At 39.6% G+C, this 18936-nt stretch overlaps 1 protein-coding gene across 2 annotated transcripts in view; it reads right to left on the bottom strand.

Moving 5' to 3' along the window:
* The window catches only part of GDAP2 (ganglioside induced differentiation associated protein 2), a 65862-nt gene that overhangs the window by 26260 nt on the left and 20666 nt on the right, over window positions 1-18936 (bottom strand). For both annotated transcript variants that reach the window (XM_068965251.1, XM_068965252.1), the window contains exons 4-8: window positions 17614-17767; window positions 17118-17206; window positions 9030-9106; window positions 5477-5636; window positions 3904-4060 (exon numbers count right to left, since the gene is read on the bottom strand). In XM_068965251.1, coding sequence (XP_068821352.1) covers window positions 3904-4060; window positions 5477-5636; window positions 9030-9106; window positions 17118-17206; window positions 17614-17767 — 637 coding nt within the window. The remainder of the gene's footprint in view (window positions 1-3903; window positions 4061-5476; window positions 5637-9029; window positions 9107-17117; window positions 17207-17613; window positions 17768-18936) is intronic.

The raw sequence follows: 18936 nt of genomic DNA, 5'->3' as shown, positions 1-18936 counted from the left end.
GGTGTGTGTCTGTGTGAGAGAGAGAGAGAGGGACAGGGAGACAGGGAGACAGGAAGAGAAACTAGGGTAATTGATTTGAGAAAGGTGATAACAATGTAATTCTCTGCACATGCATACAGAACGTGTCTGGTCCTTTCCCAGCTTCTCTGAATCGGGTCTTTGTAGATGGCTGGAGATGGTAGCAGAGAAGGGAGATAAGCTTCAGTGTAGCTCATCCTCAGTTAGTTGTAACTATGGTCAATTCACTCTTGGTGGTCAATTTACCCTTCTATAAGTTAAAGGGGCCAGACCAGATCAGGCACAAGAAAGAAATCATTTAAGAAACCTTAGAAGGATGGACCCTGAGCTCTCCCCACAGAGGTTCTGATTCAAGAAGTTTGGTGTGGGGCCTATGAAATTTTAGAAAGTACCCCTGGTTGATTCTAATGCTATACTACATTTCAGAAAGCCACATCAGGTAATTACCAAAACTCCTTTCAACTATAAAGTACTGCTAGGAGACCCAGACCAGTGGTTCTCAAAGTGTGGTCCACAGTGTGAAAACTATCTTCATAATAAAACCAAAACATCTTTTTTTTTTTTTTTACTGTGTTGACATCTGCATGGATGGTACAAAAGAAACTGCTGCGTTAGCATGAATCCAGGTGGAAGCACCAGATCATAGTAGTCATTGTGTTCTTAACTGTCAAAAGACTAAGGGGGAAAAAAAAGCCAGTTTCATTTAAGAATGTCTTTTATGAGGAAGAAAAATTATTAATTTTATTACATCAACCCTTGGGAATACATCTTTTTAATATTAATGTGTCACAAAACGGGCAGAACACACAAAGCATTTCTGCAGACTGAAGCCTAAGGCTGTCCTGAAGTAAAGAACTAAGTGTCTGACCTGCTAACTGAACTAGTTGCTTTTTTTCATGAAACACCGTTTTTCTTCAACTAATGACTGGCAACAAAGGTCTGTCTAGTCAAGGCTATGGTTTTTCCTGTGGTAATGTATGGATGTGAGAGTTGGACTGTGAAGAAAGCTGAGTGCCGAAGAATTGATGCTTTTGAACCGTAGTGTTGGAGAAGACTCTTGAGAGTCCCTTGGACTGCAAGGAGATCCAACCAGTCCATTCTGAAGGAGATCAGCCCTGGGATTTCTTTGGAGGGAATGATGCTGAAGCTGAAACTCCAGTACTTTGGCCACCTCATGCGAAGAGTTGACTCATTGAAAAAGACCCTGATGCTGGTAGGGATTGGGGGCAGAAGAAGAAGGGGGGACGACAGAGGAAGAGATGGCTGGATGGCATCATTGACTCGATGGACCTGAGTCTGAGTAAACTCTGGGAGTTGGTGATGGACAGGGAGGCCTGGTGTGCTGCGATTCATGGGGTCGCAAAGAGTCAGACATGACTGAGCGACAGAACTGAACTGAATGACTGGCAAACTGTGATTATTCACTATGAGTATTTGGCAGATATTTTCTCAAAAATGAATAAAGTGACCCTGTCATATCGAGAAAAACAACCAACAGTATTTGTTACCAGTGATAAAACTTGAACTTTTATATATATAGATATTAAAAATGTTGGCAAATTTGTATCCATCACCAGAAGGTAACCACTCCTAACATTTGAGGACTTTTCTGATGAGAGCAGTGATGATACCAACAAATACAGTATTTTGATATTGTGTAATGTAATGTGTCAATATTTGGAACAACTGATTAATTCAGTGAGTCAATACTTTCCAAAAGGTCAAAGCACCATGTTATAAATTCATGCTATAAACTCCTATTGCAAAATCTACTCAAAGTGCAGGATAAAACAACACATTCTAATATAACAATACAAAAATTCATAGATATAGTCTGAGATTCCATATTACAACTAAACATTATTAAAGTACCATTTATTGAGTTATGGTATAATATCAAAGAATATCCCTATTTTAAAAGGCTAGTAAAATACTCCTTTCTCCAATTATGTATCTAGTGAGGTCAGATTTTCTTCATATACTTCACACAAAACAACATATTGCAACAGTCTGAATGCTGATATTAGAATCCAGCTGTTTTCTATTAAATCAAACATTAAAATATTTGCAAAAATGTAAACCAATGCATTTCTTACTAACTTAAAGTTATTTTTTTCATAAAAACATAATGGGTTATTTTTCAAATAAATTAACAAATAATTCTGTTGTTATCATTTAGTTGCTAAGTTCTGTCTGACTCTTTGAGACCCCATGGACTACAGCCTGCTAGGTTCCTCTCTGTCTATGGGATTTCCGAGGCAAGAATACTGGAGTGGGTTGCCATTTCCTTCTCCAAAGGATCTTCTTGACCTAGGGACTGAACCCACATCTCCTGCATTGGCAGGTGGATTCTTTATCACTGAGCAACTAGGGAAGGCCGAACAAGTAATTTATCATATAATAAATACCAATGGGTACAAGCTGTAGAGATAAAAGCTCTTTGGGGTCTTCAATAATTTTTAAGCATGCAAAGTGGACCTGAGACCAAACAGTTTGAGAACTACAGCTCTAGTCCAAACAAAGGTATCCAAATCTAGCAGTGCATGAATCATAATATGAAAGTTTCAAAATATATATAAAGGCCAAAGTCTCAGACATGTGAGGCAGAGCCCAGTCACTGTATTTAAAGAAAAATGTTTGCCAGATGATTCTTACGCATGGTCAAGTTCAGAAACCACTGAAGCTATCATTTGATGGTGCGTGCCTTTGGAAAAGCTGTTTATTGATGCCCTCTAGTGGTTAATTTGCTTTTCTTTATGAAAATAATAAAGGGAAGAGCAGGAACTCAGGAAAAACAAAATTCTAATTCTGTCAGGGACTCGGAGATTATCTAGTACAACTTCCACTTTATATATGCAGACTGACAACCGTACATCATTACAGTATAGTGTAATAAATGCTAGGCTATGCTTTGGTTGGTTATGTATAGGGTGTAAAGAAAAAAGTATATGGGGGAGACAGACTTCTGTTCCATCTATTCCAACTTATCTCCAGGGAGCTAAGTTTCTGGAGGCAATCAAGTCTGAGCTGAAACCTGGAGAACGAATTGAAGGACAAGAGTAATCCAGTCAAAAGGGGTGGCAAGTACCCAAGCTCAAAGGTATATAATAGGTCAAAATTTGCTCAGTATTAAAGAGAACAGCAGCGGCCAATTTTAAGAGCTTGTTAGAATTACCAGGTACTGTGCTAAGTCCATTACACTATCTTATTTAACACTCACAACAACCCTAAGAGATGTTACCCTCTCAATCAACCCTAAAACATAGTGAATATTAACCAATTATGGTTAATGATTTTTCCTTTCCTTTAAAATTTTTTGAAAAGCAGCTAGTTTTCCAAGGATAATCTATTAGTACTTGGACAAACTTACCAGAAATAACAAAGCTGCTTTTCTTTATGTTTCAAAATGGGTTTATTCAGAATTGTTTTAGAAAACACCTAAAAAAAAATGGAATGACTTTACAAAGTCCTTCGGATAAATCAGGGGGAAATAAAGCTCTTTAACCATTAATAAGACAACCATAGAGTATGCTTTAATTACAAATATAGTAATGTTATGTAAAAACTTGGTAATTCGGCTTCCCCTTTTCCCTACTTTCTGCTGTTAGAATATAATCTAATTTTATAGAGGTACTACAACTGCAATAGAACGTGTAGAAGCTCTGAAATCAGAGGTGCATCTGAATACTGCCTTCATCACAACATATTAACTGTGACAAATTAACTTTGAATTTCTGCATCTACTCAGTGGGGACAGTATCTTCCTTACTGGATTGTCAAGAAGAATAAATGAGACCACATTATATGTAGGCCATTTAGTAGAGGTAGCCCCTATCTTGTTTCTCTAGTCCCTATGTGTCTGTCTGTCCAAAGGGTTTGTCTTACTTTCTCTGATGCTGCTTCTGTAGAGCTGCCTCTGATAACTGCCCTTGAAGGATCAGTCTTCTTTGCTTGTCAATATCTCCTTCCATTCGGGCAAAAGCATGAGAGCCAATGAAAGAGAGATCAACTCCCAAGCCTTCATCCTCTTCTTCCTGGTTATCTGTAATAAAACAGCTATCAATAGCTTATGGCTATTTATCCATATGATCATTATATGTTTTGCTAGCAGCCAATCCTTTGGGAATGGATCACCTCTTAATATGTTCCCCACTGCCTCACCAGATCTTTTTTTTGGGGGGCAGGGGGCGGAAACCAAGACAAAACATTTTTTCAAGAAAGAAAAGCAAACAAACAGAATCCTTGGACCATGGCACACGTCCCAAGGCAATGCCACTATCTGAGCTGTTCAGGTGGGACTTCTTCACATTTGTACCACTGTTCCTCAAAGGGTGATAGGCAAGATTTTCAGAGTTTGCTTTTATTAAAAAATACCACTAAATGAATCTTCTTTCAATCCCTCAAGCTGATTTTACATCTTCTTTAACAGATTCAATGTTCTACCTGAAAATATTTATGAAAACTACAGCCTATGAGGTAACAAGGTTTTTTGAGATACAGGTGGAAGTCAAGCAGTGTTTGAGGATGGTGGACAGAGGGAACCTTGCGGCTAATGACCACCCAGCACTGCCACCTCAGCTGGTTTTGCTCTTCACTGCCCGCTGCCACACAAAATGCATTTTGTGCATTTAAGGAAAATGGTATTCTACCATGGCAGTCACAATTCTGAGGATTTCTGAATGACGCTGGGCATACTTCAAGCCTGTACTCTACTGGAGGCTCGCTAAAGTACTCCTCCAGCAAAGCTTGGTTACCAGACATTTTTTGATGCTAAACCTGTTATTATTCCTTCCATTTGATTTAAATCTGTGTACTGGTAACAAAAAAGAGATGAGTAGCCTTCAATAGATTTTAACTTGATGCGCATTTAAAAGTGTTCACAGTGGAAATCTCAGAGTAATCCTTAAATTGCTTAATTTTGAGATCGGGCCCCAGCAAGAAAGCTTGTGAGGCATGTCTCCAACTATGATCTTGAACATGAAGATCAGTGCAAGCTGTCACACAGAACAGCTCAGAGGGGCTCCCATCCTGCCCTGCTCTACTATCACGTCAATCTACATTGGCATGCAACCTAAAGAAGCAAAACATATGGTTACAGCATTCTTGTTTTAGGGATGGCTTTCAGAGGACATAGTTGAATCTGCTGAAAATTTTAACGATAATATACTGTTTCCTCAACAGTGTCCTGTGTGAAACCATAAACTTCACAAGGGTACAAATGTTGTCATACTCACTTCTGAATCTCTACTGCCTAACACAGACTTCACGTCATATATATAATTTAAAGAGTAAATCTTAACAAGAATAAGACTCTAAAAACACTTATGTTGGTTTTGATCTTAGTGTCACACTAAAAGCTTCCTAAAGAACAGGCTGAACTTGCTACATCTTTGGTGGCTGATGTTTATCAGAGCCTCTGCTTCCTGAAGAGGGAAGTTAAGAAAAGGAGAGAACTCACCCTCTGGGGCACCAGGTTTTTCACTTATTCTAATCTGCCGTTCAGGTACCACAGGCTCCCCTTCTGCATTGCCAATATCTGCAGGTAGGTACGGCAACGAACGGCTCTCCTCCTTCAGTGACCTTGGGAAGTACAGAGGTAGCAGCTTTTGGTAAGTAGCCTGTGTAAGAAAAGCCAAACGTTCTGTGAAAAACACCGGAGTGATGAAACAGGCATCAGCAGCGCTCACGCCACTCCACAGACTGTGAAGACAGCCTCCGTCACGAATGAAGACCGTACCACGCCTAAGCTCAGACTGGATGCTGCCTGGGCCCCTCAGTCAGTTTCTGTGTCAAAGACCAGGATTCGTTAGTCACTCAAGAAGACCCATGAGTCCTGATCCTGACAGCTCCAGGTCACTGAACCTGGAATGGATATGTCCTGTGACCCCCATCCCCAACCCCTTCTTCACCTCACTAATGATATTTGTCTTTCAAGATTCAGCTCAGACACCGACGCTACTTCCTTAATCCTCAGTGTGCCATCAGGATCCATGTGACCTAGATTTAATTTTTGACAGTTTTGTTTTTAAACCGTTCTCTCTGAAAAGATTGCTATTTCCTGACTTTTATTCTTTCTTAGAGGTTTCCCAAACAACAGATATCTTACTTTAAAAAAATTAGAATAAAATTCACTATATCTTATAATTTCCATATAGGTTGGCCCACTGGACTCATTCTAAATCCACGATATATTATGGATACTTAGTGCTCTTATTTTTCCTCAGTCTTGAAGCATTTTGCTTTTTTTCATCATCCTAGAGTCATTTTATCGTTTCTCATCAATTACTACCAACTATAACAAACTAAAACAGAATACTAAGAAACCAAAAGAATGATGGAACTGCCTAGAAGGACAGTGAAATCACTTAAGAAATCATTATCCGTCAGTCTCCTTACTGTGTCACCCACGACACTGCATAATCTTTCATGCATATGAGGCGTATAGGCTCAGCTGGTAAAGAATCTGCCTGCAATACGGGAGACCTGGGTTCAATACCTGGGTTGGGAAGATCCCCTGGAGAAGGGAAAGGCTACCCACTCTAGTACTCTGGCCTGGAGAATTCCACGGACTGTGTAGTGTATGGGGTCCCAAAGAGTCGGACATGACTGAGTGCCTTTCACTTTCATTTCATGAGGCATACAAGAAGACTGGATTGTAAGTCAATTAAAAAAAATTGTACCTCAATTTAAAAAAATAATCAAAAAAAAAAAAGAAGATTGGAGACAACACCTTTGTAGCCTTTTAAAAAATCGAAATACAATTCACATATCATAAAATTCACATTTTAGAGTATACGATTCACTGGGCTTTAGCATATTCATGAAGTTGTGGAATCATCACAGTTAATCATAGACCATTTCATCATCTCAAAGAGGAAATCTAAATTCTTTAGCTAGGTCATTCTCCATCCCTTCCTCCCCCAGCCCCTGGCAATCACTAACCTTTCTGTTGTATGGCTTTGCCTATTTCAGAATACGCATTCTATTAAAATGGAATACGGTACGTGGTTCTTTGAGTCCAGTTTCTTTCATGCGGCACACGTTTCTAAGGTTCACCCATGCGATAGGATATGCCATCACTCCATACTTTTTAATAGGCTAGTGACATCCCACTGTTTGTGTATACCACACCCACCTATCCATTAATGACATTTAGGTTGTTTTCACTTTTTGGTTACCATGAATATTGCTGATATGAATATTTGTGTGCAAGTTTTTGTGTAGACATATGTTTCCAATGGGCTTCCCTGGTGGCTCAGACAGTAAACACTGCCTGCAATGTGGGGAGACACAGGTTCAGTCCTTGGGTGGGGAAGATCCCCTGGAGAAGGAAATGGTGAACCACTCCTGTATTCTTGCCTGTGAATTCCCATGGACAGCGGAGCCTGGCGGGTGAAAGTCCATTGGGTCGCAAAGATTTGGACATGACTGAGCAACTAATACTTATGTTTTCAATTTTATTCTGCATGTACCTAAGAGTAGAATCTCTGTTTAACTTTCCAAGGAACGGCCAGATTGTCATTTTGCCACTCCTAGCCTCACATTTTAGAGAAGGAAATGGCAACCCATTCTAGTACTCTTGCCTGGAAAATCCCATGGATGGAGGAGCCTGGCAGGCTACAGTCCATGGGGTTGTGAAGAGTCCAACACGACTGAGCGACTCCACTTTCACTTTTCACTTTCATACACTGGAGAAGGAAATGGCAACGCACTTGTGTTCTTGCCTGGAGAATCCCAGTGACGGAGGAGCCTGGTGGGCTGCCGTCTATGGGGTTGCACAGAGTCGGACACGACAGAAGCGACTTAGCAGCAGCAGCCTCACATTTTATGCAATACACTGCACTCTTCCTGCTATTTCTTACATGTGTGCTTGTACTTATGCTTGTATGACTACCATGATTTGCCCTTCCTCTGGAAAATCGTAGTTATCTTTTACAATGATTTCAACTCACATATCACTTCCTACAGGAAGCATTTCCTAACCCCACGCCAGACTGGAGCTGTGTGCCCCTATCCTTCCCATGCTTCCACCAGTGCACTTATCACAATTATCATAACTTTTCTGACTTTTCTGTCCCCACCAACAGACAGTGAGTTCCTTGGGGATAACAACTGTGACTCATTCTGGTGTAGTCCCAGAACCCAGTGGAGTAAACCTGATGTATGCCAGACATTCAATAAAAGGTCACTGAGAGAATGAATGAATAGGTAAACCAGGTAAAACAAGAAGAGACACAGCAAACATGGTAAATGTGTCTGTCTTCAGCAAATTCAAGATGGTTTATATCTCATATATGTACCTATATATACTCTGAATGGATATTTCACATGTACTAATTCATTAATTACAAAACTCCTGTGATATAAGTACTGTCAGTATTCATATTTTATCCAAGTACAGAGAGGTTAAATAACTTGCCCAAGGACACAAAATTCAGAAATAATACAAGCTGAATGGGACAGAGAACACTAAAGCTGAACAAAGCTTAAGAAGATTTTAAAAAGAGCTTATTTCCTAAAATGGCTCTAAATTAAGTTGAAATATAATAAACCTCACCACATACAATGAAACATAAACCTCATAACTGACGCAATACTCGCCACTAGGCTAAGTTGTCACCTGTTTCCAGGTCAGGTAGACACCACGGTTTTTCCAGCAGAGGTTGTTTTCCAGCTCTGTTGCCCAAGGGCCCAGTGCTTAGGTCATAAGGTAATGCCTTGAGATGTCTTGAGAGCTAACATATGAGTAAATCCGAGCAGCCCCACCTTGTAAGGTTTCACTATGTGATAACAATTCACCAGTGAAAAATATGAACAAAATGCTTCTTCTTGACTTGCTTTTAGTCTCTAATATAGTCTTTCATGGCAATGATGGTAAGCCCCACTGCCAAACATATGTACGGATAATGAGGATGTGCCTGCTGGCAATTCAGTTAACAGATAACGAAGACACAAAGGCAAACACAAGTAAAAATAAGACTTAAAACAATGCAAGATAATTAGCAAAATACCTCTTCTAGTTCAGAGACAGCAAATACTACTTTTTCAAGAGTCTCTCCATGAATTTCGAGGAATCTCCTTACAGTGCCTAAAGAAAATAACAGAAAGATTATTAATAAATAATAATAAAGGAGAAATTGCTTATGTGTGAAGAAAAATCAGTCCAAGTTTTATTTCTGTAATGGATCACTCCTCCCTTCATTCAGGCCTGTACTCAATGACACCTTATCAGTAAGGCCTGCCCAGGCCACCCTATCTAACAACTCCTCCTTGATTTTGCTTTCCTCCACAGATACTATTTTAGACATTTTGTGATGCTTCCTGTTTATTGGATATCCTCCCCCTCTGTCCCTGTCCCATCCATTAGAAGGAAAGCTCCACACAACAGCAACAGTTTTGCTTTATTTACTGCTTTACGGCCAGTAAACAGTGGCTGGCCATAGAAGATGTTGACTCCAGACAATTCTCCCTTATCCGGTATATTCCTTCTGTTCTCTGGGGCCTCTCTCTCTGACCAGAATGGTCTAGCAAAAGTGCCTTTTCATTCATCTGTTACAGTATTAGATGCCCTACTCAGCCCTTTCATTGTTGCTGTTCAGTCGCTCAAACATGTCTGACTCTCTTTTGAGACCCCATGGACTGCAGCATGCCAGGCCTCCCTGTCCATCACCATCTCCTAGAGCTTGCTCAAACTCATGTCCATTGAGTCAGTGATGTTATCTAACCATCTCATCCTCTGCTGCCCCATTCTCCTTTGCCTTCAGTCTTTCCCTGCATCAGGGTCTTTTCTAAAGAGTTGGCTCTTAGCATCAGGTGGTCCTCTCAATATTGTATCAAACCAAAACTGAATCATTTTTTCCTTCACTTCTATCCTATTCTTTCTCTAAACTTGTTAATAATGAGACTGAGTTGCCTTTTCTCAGTCCTTAACTTACCAGCGATTTCTTTCTACATGCTCACATCCCAACTTTGAAATATGTTGTCCTCTCCAGGTTCTGTCCTCCACATTTTTTGTTTTCTTTATATATATACATTCTCTTGAGCTCACTTAATTTGATGGTTAGATAGTACTCCAAATGCTGATGGCTCCCAAACTTTTATATTGTTTTCTTTTTTAAATTGGAGCATAGTTGCTTTACACTGTCATGTCAGTTTCTGCTGTACAGTAAACTGAATCTGCCATATGTATATACAAATCCCTTATTTTGTTGGTTTCCTTCTCATTTAGGTCACCACAGAGCACTGAGTACAGTGTTATACAGTAGGTTCTCATTAGTTATCTATTTCATACATCAGTTCAGTTCAGTCGCTCAGTCGTGTCCAACTCTTTGCGACACCATGAACTGCAGCATGCCAGGTCTCCCTGTCCATCACCAACTCCTGTAGTCCACCCAAACACATGTCCATTGAGTCAATGATGCCATCCAGCCATCTCATCCTCTGTCATCCCGTTCTCCTCCTGCCCTCAATCTTTCCCAGCATCAGGGTCTTTTCCAGTGAGACAGCTCTTGCATCAGGTGGCCAAATTATTGGAATTTCAGCCTCAACATCAGTCCTTCCAATGAACACCCAGGATTGGTCTCCTTTAGGATGGACTGGCTGGATCTCCTTGCAGTCCAAGGGACTCTCAAGAGTCTTCTCCAACACCACAGTTCAAAAGCATCAATTCTTCGGCACTCAGCTTTCTTCACAGTCCAACTCTCACATCCATACATGACCACTGGAAAAACCATAGCCTTGACTAGACAGACCTTTGTTGACAAAGTAATGTCTCTGCTTTTGAATATGCTGTCTAGGTTGGTCATAACTTTCCTTCCAAGGAGTAAGCATCTTTTAATTTCATGGCGGCAATCGCCATCTGCAGTGATTTTGGAGCCCAGAAAAATAGTCTGACATAGTCTGATACTGTTTCCACCATTTCCTCATCTATCTGCCATGAAGTGATGTGACTGGATGCCATGATCTTAGTTTTCTGAATGTTGAGCTTTAAGCCAACTTTTTCACTCTCCTCTTTCACTTTCATCAAGAGGCTCTGTAGTTCTTCTTCACTTTCTGCCATAAGGGTGGTGTCATCTGCATATCTGAAGTTACTGATATTTCTCCCAGCAATCGTGATTCCAGCTTGTACTTCCTCTAGCTCAGCGTTTCTCATGATGTACTCTGCATAGAAGTTGAATAAGCAGGGTGACAATATACAGCCTTGACGTACTCCTTTTCCTATTTGGAACCAGTCTCTTGTTCCATGTCCAGTTCTAACTGTTGTTTCCTGACCTGTATACAGGTTTCTCAAGAGGCAGGTCGGGTGGTCTGGTATTCCCATCTCTTGAAGAATTTTCTACAGTTTATTGTGATCCACACAGTCAAAGGCTTTGGCATAATCAATAAAGCAGAAATAGATGCTTTTCTGGAACTCTCTTGCTTTCTCGTGATCCAGCGGATGTTAGCAATTTGATCTCTGGTTCCTCTGCCTTTTCTAAAACCAGCTTGAACATCTGGAAGTTCACGCTTCACATATTGCTGAAGCCTGGCTTGCAGAATTTTGAGCATTACTTTACTAGCATGTGAGATGAGTGCAATTGTGTGGTAGTGTGAGCATTCTTTGGCATTGCTTTTCTTTGGAATTGGAATGCAAACTGACCTTTTCCAGTCCTGTGGCCACTGCTGAGTTTTCCAAATTTGTTGGGCATATTGAGTGCAGCACTTTCACAGCATCATCTTTCAGGATTTGAAATAGCTCAACTGGAATTCCATCACCTCCACTAGCTTTGTTCGTAGTGATGATTTCTAAGGCCCACTTGACTTCACATTCCAGGATGTCTGGCTCTAGGTGAGTGATCACACCATTGTGATTATCTGGGTCATGAAGATCTTTTTTGTACAGTTCTTCTGTGTATTCTTGCCACCTCTTCTTAATATGTTCTGCTTCTGTTAGGTCCATGGCATTTCTGTCCTTTATTGAGCCCATCTTTGCATGAAATGTTCCCTTGGTATCTCTGATTTTCTTGAAGAGATCTCTAGTCTTTCCCATTCTATTGTTTTCCATATTTCTTTGCATTGATTGCTGAGGAAGGCTTTCTTACCTCTCCTTGCTATTCTTTGGAACTCTGTATTCAAATAGGAATATCTTTCCTTTTCTCCTTTGCTTTTTGCTTCCTGTCGTTTCACAGCTATTTGTAGGCCTCCTCAGACAGCCATTTTGCTTTTCTGCATTTCTTTTTCTTGGCGATGGTCTTGATTCCTGTCTCCTGTACAATGCCACAAACCACCATCCATAGTTCATCAGGCACTCTGTCTATCAGATCTAGTCCCTTAAATCTATTTCTCACTTCCACTGTATAATCATTAAAGATTTGATTTAGGTCATACCTGAATGGTCTAGTGGTTTTCCCTACTTTCTTCAATTTCAGTCTGAATTTGGCAATAAGGAGTTCATGATCCAAGCCACAGTCATCTCCCAGTCTTGTTTTTGCTGACTGTATAGAGCTTCTCCATCTATGGCTGCAAAGAATATAATCAATCTGATTTTGGTGTCGATCATCTGGTGATGTCCATGTGTAGAGTCTTCTCTTGTGTTGTTGGAAGAGGGTGTTTGCTATGACCAGTGCGTTCTCTTGGCAGAACTATTAGCCTTTGCCCTGCTTCATACATAGTGGTGTATATATGTCAATACCAATTTCCCAATTCATCCCTTTATATCCCCCCACCACCACTATTTCCTCCTTGGTATCCATGTTTGTTCTCTATACTCTGTTTAATGAACTAAAAAACCCTGAAATCCCTACTCCCCACCAAGACCTCAAACTCAACATGTCCAAACCTGGTCATAACAGGTCCAGACCTGACTTCCACTTCTCCCCACACTGCTGCTCCTTAACTGCACTCCTCATTTCAGTTATACAGCAACATCCAGCCCTTCACGTAAGCTAGAATCCTGAATTTTTTTGACTTTTCCTTCACTCCTTCCTTCATCCTGTACTTTCAATGGGTTACCATGCACTTTAAATTCTATTGCTAATATTTCTAACAGTCATTCCTGCTCTCTTCCAGCTGCTCTCAGGCTCTCAATGCTTACAAAAACTTTGGCAACAAGCTCTCAACTGCTTTCTTGTTTCTGTTTTCCAAGCCTACATATTCACTGTTGCCCCTAAGTTATCTTATGTTACCCACCTTGCTAAATATTTTTGATGGCTCCACACTGCTTATAGGTTAAGGTCCAAAGGCCCCAGCATGGCTCTCCACACTGACCACTAACCACCCTTCCACCTCCACCCCTTAGTTCTATTCCCAACTGCAGCATATGCTTCAGCCACTGGCTTCTTTGCTGGACTCAGAATATGCCACTTGCTGTGATGTTCCCCTGCCTCTGCGTTCATGGTCACCTTTGACTAGAATACCCTTTATCCACCATGACCCTCTCTCAGTGAACGCCTGCTCATTTCTCACTACCAGTCAAAGACCATTTCCTTTGTAGATAACGCCATCCTTCCTTATGTTACCCCTATAATTGTCTGAACAGCCCTCCTTGTGTGAACTTCTCACAGCAGTTTATAGCTAGACTCTGAGCTTTCTGAATGTCAAGGAAACTTAACATTAATATTACTAAGGCCTACCACGCCTTAGGACTATGGCAAGCAATCGTTCAAAAATAACTAATAACTGAATGAACATTTTATGGCTCTGGTTATCGATGTAGCACAGCCTGCCTTGTTCACTAATGTACCTTGAGAACCTAACAGAAAAGACTCATTTTTTGAATGACTGAACAAAGCTTCCTAATTCTCTCTCCATCAGGTGACAAATTTCTCATCTCTCCCTCTGTTCTGCTTTAATAATTTAAAAAAAATTTAAAAAAGAATTTCTTCCATCCTATTCACTTTGACACCAAGTTTTAAAGTTTACACACAATAGTTTCCCAGCATAAAACTGTGAGATTTCCTTTGGAAGACAAAATACAACACTCACTAGTAACCAAATTGAATTCTTTCAACAGCAGAGTTCATTCGGAAAAGTAATTCTGCAAAAAGGAGAAAAAAAAAAAAAAGAGTGCTATCATGGCTACGTAGTTTTAGTACTCTACACCCAATCAGAATGCCATGTGCCTAACTTCTAGTAAAAACTGTTCAACGGGAGACCCCGGTTCCATTCCTGGGTCAGGAAGATCCGCTAGAGAAGGGATAGGCTACCTACTCCAGCATTCTTGGGATTCCCTTGTAGCTCAGCAGGTAAAGAATCTGCCTGAAATATGGGTGGACCTGGGTTCGATCCCTGGGTTGGGAAGATCCCCTGGAGAAGGGAAAGGCTACTTATTCAAGTACTCTGGCTGGAGAATTCCATATACTATATAGTTTATGGGGTTGCAAAGAGTTGGACACAACTGAGCGACTTGCACTTTCACCATTCACAACAGGTGAGAATGACATGTAGGACATTAAAATTTCCAACCTGGGAACACAGTAAAGACAACATCATTGCCTTTTTTTCCTCACCATTGTATTCTCTACCACACAGCACAGCTTAGAACACAGCAGTCACTCAGACTTCTGTTGAATGAGTAAATAACCTGATAAATTTACCTAAACGCAGATGGTTCTTTAAGGTTTCTTCTGGAGAAAAACTAAACTGCACATGAACTAAGGAAAAATAAAAAGATAAAGAGCCTTGGTACAACTATCAAGAAGATATTACTTAGACTTCAGATGAAATAAATTTCAATGATAGTTTAATAAGTGAGACAGCTTTTAGAACTAAGGACTTAAGAGTCACATCCTTAGATTTGTTTTTGGCCCATATATGCTATAAAAGCCTAAAGGCCATTTATTTCCCAGATACTCAGAAAGCATATGGGCAAAGGCACAGTTGGGTTTGTGTGTGTGTATATATTTTTTAATGAAATGGTATAGTTTTGCTATTATATTTAAGGTGTAATAAGTCAAATAGGTCTTCTAAAATACAAGTTAACCTGCTTATCTTAAAGCTTTACATTTCCTTTGTGCTAATTAAATTTCTGGAAATTGTTTCACCAAAGTCCCTTATGCCTATTTTTTATCTTTATCTGCTATTTCTACAATTACTGTTCAAAGCTGACTCCTTTATGGTACTGTATCAAGTAATTTTCCTGGGGGCCACAGAGCTAGAATTAGATTAGTAGAACTGGGACCAAAAACCAGTAGTCTTTAGTCATTTTTCAGAGCCTTTTCTACAAAATAATGGTGCCTCTCTTTAAATTCTAATCCATATGATTATTTCACTAAAAAATGGAGACACAAAAGGCCTAACTCAAGCTATGAGATACGGGGCACAGGTTAAGTGAAACCAGAGACAGTTGAAAGCTGCTAAAAGCCTTGCCAGGAAGAATTATATAGAGGCAGGAACTTTGCTTTGGTACGGGATCACTCAGAATACATACAGGCTAGCCATAACATAGTAGTTTCCCACCAAAGCAGTCCTAACTGAAGCATAATGAATTATGTAGTATAATACACAGGTTACTAGACTTGGGAGTCAGAAGGCCCGGCTATATGTTCCAAGTCCGCATAACTCTAAGAACATGATAAATTTCTGAGCCTCTTTATTTGTAAAACAGATACTATACTATTTAAAGCTCAGGGTTGATGGAAGAAATAAAATGGAATTTCTTTATCCCTTTTTAAGATACATATTTCTTCGGCAAGGACCATTTGTAAAGTACTAGAAATACACAGATGATAAGAAAAGATCTCTGCTCCTCAAGAAGGTTAACGTAAGTATAATGTATATAAGCTGTATATTTTATAGTATACAATATAAAATATAAAAATTATATAAATTTATATAAAATATATAAATTTACATAAAATCCTTGCATAAGAAGAATTCTATTTTCAAAATAACTAATCATTAAATACATTTAAGATTGAATATGCTCTGTCTCTAAATTCTAGACATATAACTTAGTAATAGCAATAATAATTTCATACATTCACACACTTTTGTAATTTTTTGGTAAATGTAAGACTTCCAGCTTCCCATCTTTAAATTCCAGAAATAGAAAAGGGGTTGGAAAATGATCTCGTATAGTATCCTTCCCAAATAAAATGATCATTTAACTTCGGCGTGAACATTCTAAATGACAAAAAATTCACTTAAAATACAGTGAATTTCTATTGCAGATAGTCCATCTCAGGTGGGACCAAATCTTCCTTGTCACTTGGTCTTAGACCTATCTTGTAAAGTTGAACGTCTTACCTACAATCTTACAAGGATGTGTGAACTTCCTGAAAGAGCATGTAAATGTCCTATGTATGTACATTCCTCTGGGAAAGGGTCCCCAGCTTTCTTTCATCAGGTGCTCATTGTAGTTTATGACGACTTCCCAAAAGGTTAGAACTACTGCTCTAAAAATGTCACACAGAATAAGTCCACATGAGACTCCTTGAGATATCTGGGTACCATGCATGCTAAGAGCATGCTCTTCTTTAGGAGAAATAGCACTAATGTTTCAAACTGTTTGCCCTCCAATTTGTCAGTCTCAGGAGATAGGACATGGAGAACTATGTACAAAACTCGAGATGTGGTCTGAACCTGTATAAGACAGTAAGATCAGGGACTCCCTAGAGTATCATATTTTCACATAACATATATGACATTCTGACTCATAAAGATTGAGTCTAGTCTTTTAAAAACCTAAATGCAGGGTTTTATATTTAAATAGCACATGTGAAAGCTACTGTTTAAACTGAAAAGTGCTATATCAATCTGATATTATAAAATCTGTTTTGACATCATTGTTCCAATCTGCTAAGATTATCCTGAATTATGATTTGAATACCAAATGTGTCTCAGCTTGGTATCATTTTTCAAATTTAATAGGTAACTTTTCTAAGCCTTTATTCAAATGGATTAAAATGTCAAACCTAGAAAGTAAACTGAGAGCTCTGCAACCTGTCAATACAAACTTCCCTCCAGGGTGCCATGATCAGTTAATCAACAACCTTCTTTAGCTATAACTGTTTAACTAGTGATAAAAAGCTTTTCTTTTTAAATTCAATTTATGTACAGCATCCCCAATCCCACTGAGGAAATGTTATGCTAATTTATACAGTTTCTCCAGCATTACTTACGAAGAGCTATGTGTGTTGCATCCTCTAAAGGGTAACCCCGTTTTGCAGAGTTGATGACACAGAATCCAACAGAAGACATGGACTGCTCTCTGCAATCAAACAGAAAACACAAAAATTATACTACAAACCTTCGGAATAACTAAGTAGAAAATGCAGCTTTATTTCTCCTTCCCTGTCCCTTCAACAAACCTGCCATAGTTAACCCAACTGCACTATGTAATAATTATATTAATATATAACTTAACCGCACCATTTGGAGGGAATACATTCTGAGTAAAATGCGAACTAAGTGAAATGGGAACAGGTTAAATTCTCAAGTTGCCTAAATCCATTCCTTTCATTCTGTCGAGTTTGAGAAGATGATGAATTCTGCTTTCAGGGTCCTCCTAAATTGTCTAAATTTCTCAAAATTTGACTTTCAAAGCTAGGTTTCATTTGAAAACAGGGCCTTTAACAATATATGGCATGCTATATCTAGGAATTGAGTTAGGCGTACTTTGCCAGCTGGAGTACGTTCCTGTAGCAGCTGTACAGGGAACTCTCAGCGGCAGTGCGATAGCGGCTCTTGTATTTAGGTCCCACCGTATGAATGATGAACCGGGCAGCTAGATTAAATCCTTTGGTTAATCTTGCTTCACCGGTCCGGCAACCTGGGAATAATGGAGAATATGTAAGTCATGGAGTTGTTAGGAAAAACAACAAGAACAACAACGAACCAACGGAACAATGCATGGAACAGAGAAAGTATTAAGAACTTGGAGAAATTTCAGTTAAAAATATGGACTGAACACAAACATCTCTAATCACCGAATGACAGTAAAGCAATAACAATAGGTATAAAAACAGAGACAAAGAGGGTGGGAGAGAACATGAAGCATAAAAAAACACCATCAAAAGTTTGGAAGGAATAAAGTCAGTGGACTAGAAGCAACTGATTAAGCAAAGCAGAGAAACCTAACTGCTTGCAGAAATGGGATGACCAGTAGGAAGCAAACCAGTGTGCTCGGCAAGGTAGTGTTGGAGAGAAGACAGACTGGTCTGATTCAAATTCTGAATCTACCATGTTCCTGCTATGACACTTTGGACAAAGGTTTGGCCTCCAATTTCCTATATAAGAGAGACACTAGTAGTACTTACTTCACAGGATTAAATGAGTTATTAATATACACAAAGTGAATTCAGAAATTAGCTATTAATATTATTATCGCTGTTATTACTGAAGAACACTAAAAAGGCTCAGGAATTGGAGGTCCGAAGAACTTCTTAAAGATTATAAGGTGAAGTGTGACTAAGAAGAGTCTGAGTTATAAGTCTGTATAGAACCATTTAATCTGCAACAAACTCTCCCCCAGCCAGCATAGGCTGATGATTTCTTTACCACCACAGCAACAGGAAGGTTATTCTCAGGAGATATTGAAGTAGAGAGTTTCTGGACTCCAGAACCCCAGGCACGGCTGAAAAGATGGGATTTCATTAAAGTGTTATACTCAAGAGTAATAGCTCCAGATCTCTGCTCCTAACTGGCTTCGAACACAGACACTCATGCTTATACCCCTGGAAGATTCTCTTTCAGGAAACTAAGAGGCTCAAACCGAAGGGCCTACAGATTCTGATAAATTAGGGATGGTTCCTCAATGAAACAACAGGGTTCCTGCTCATCATCTGCTTCAAGATCCACCAAGCAATTAATGACCCCTGCCTATGCACACTGGAGAAGGCGATGGCACCCCACTCCAGTACTCTTGCCTGGAAAATCCCATGGATGGAGGAGCCTGGTGGGCTGCAGCCCATGGGGTCGCACAGAGTTGGACACAACTGA

Source organism: Capricornis sumatraensis, chromosome 2, assembly GCF_032405125.1.
Source record: "Capricornis sumatraensis isolate serow.1 chromosome 2, serow.2, whole genome shotgun sequence".
NCBI classification, from domain to species: Eukaryota; Metazoa; Chordata; class Mammalia; order Artiodactyla; family Bovidae; genus Capricornis; species Capricornis sumatraensis.
The sequence above is the reverse complement of the archived record's forward strand: the minus strand, read 5'-3'. Positions and strand labels throughout refer to the sequence as shown.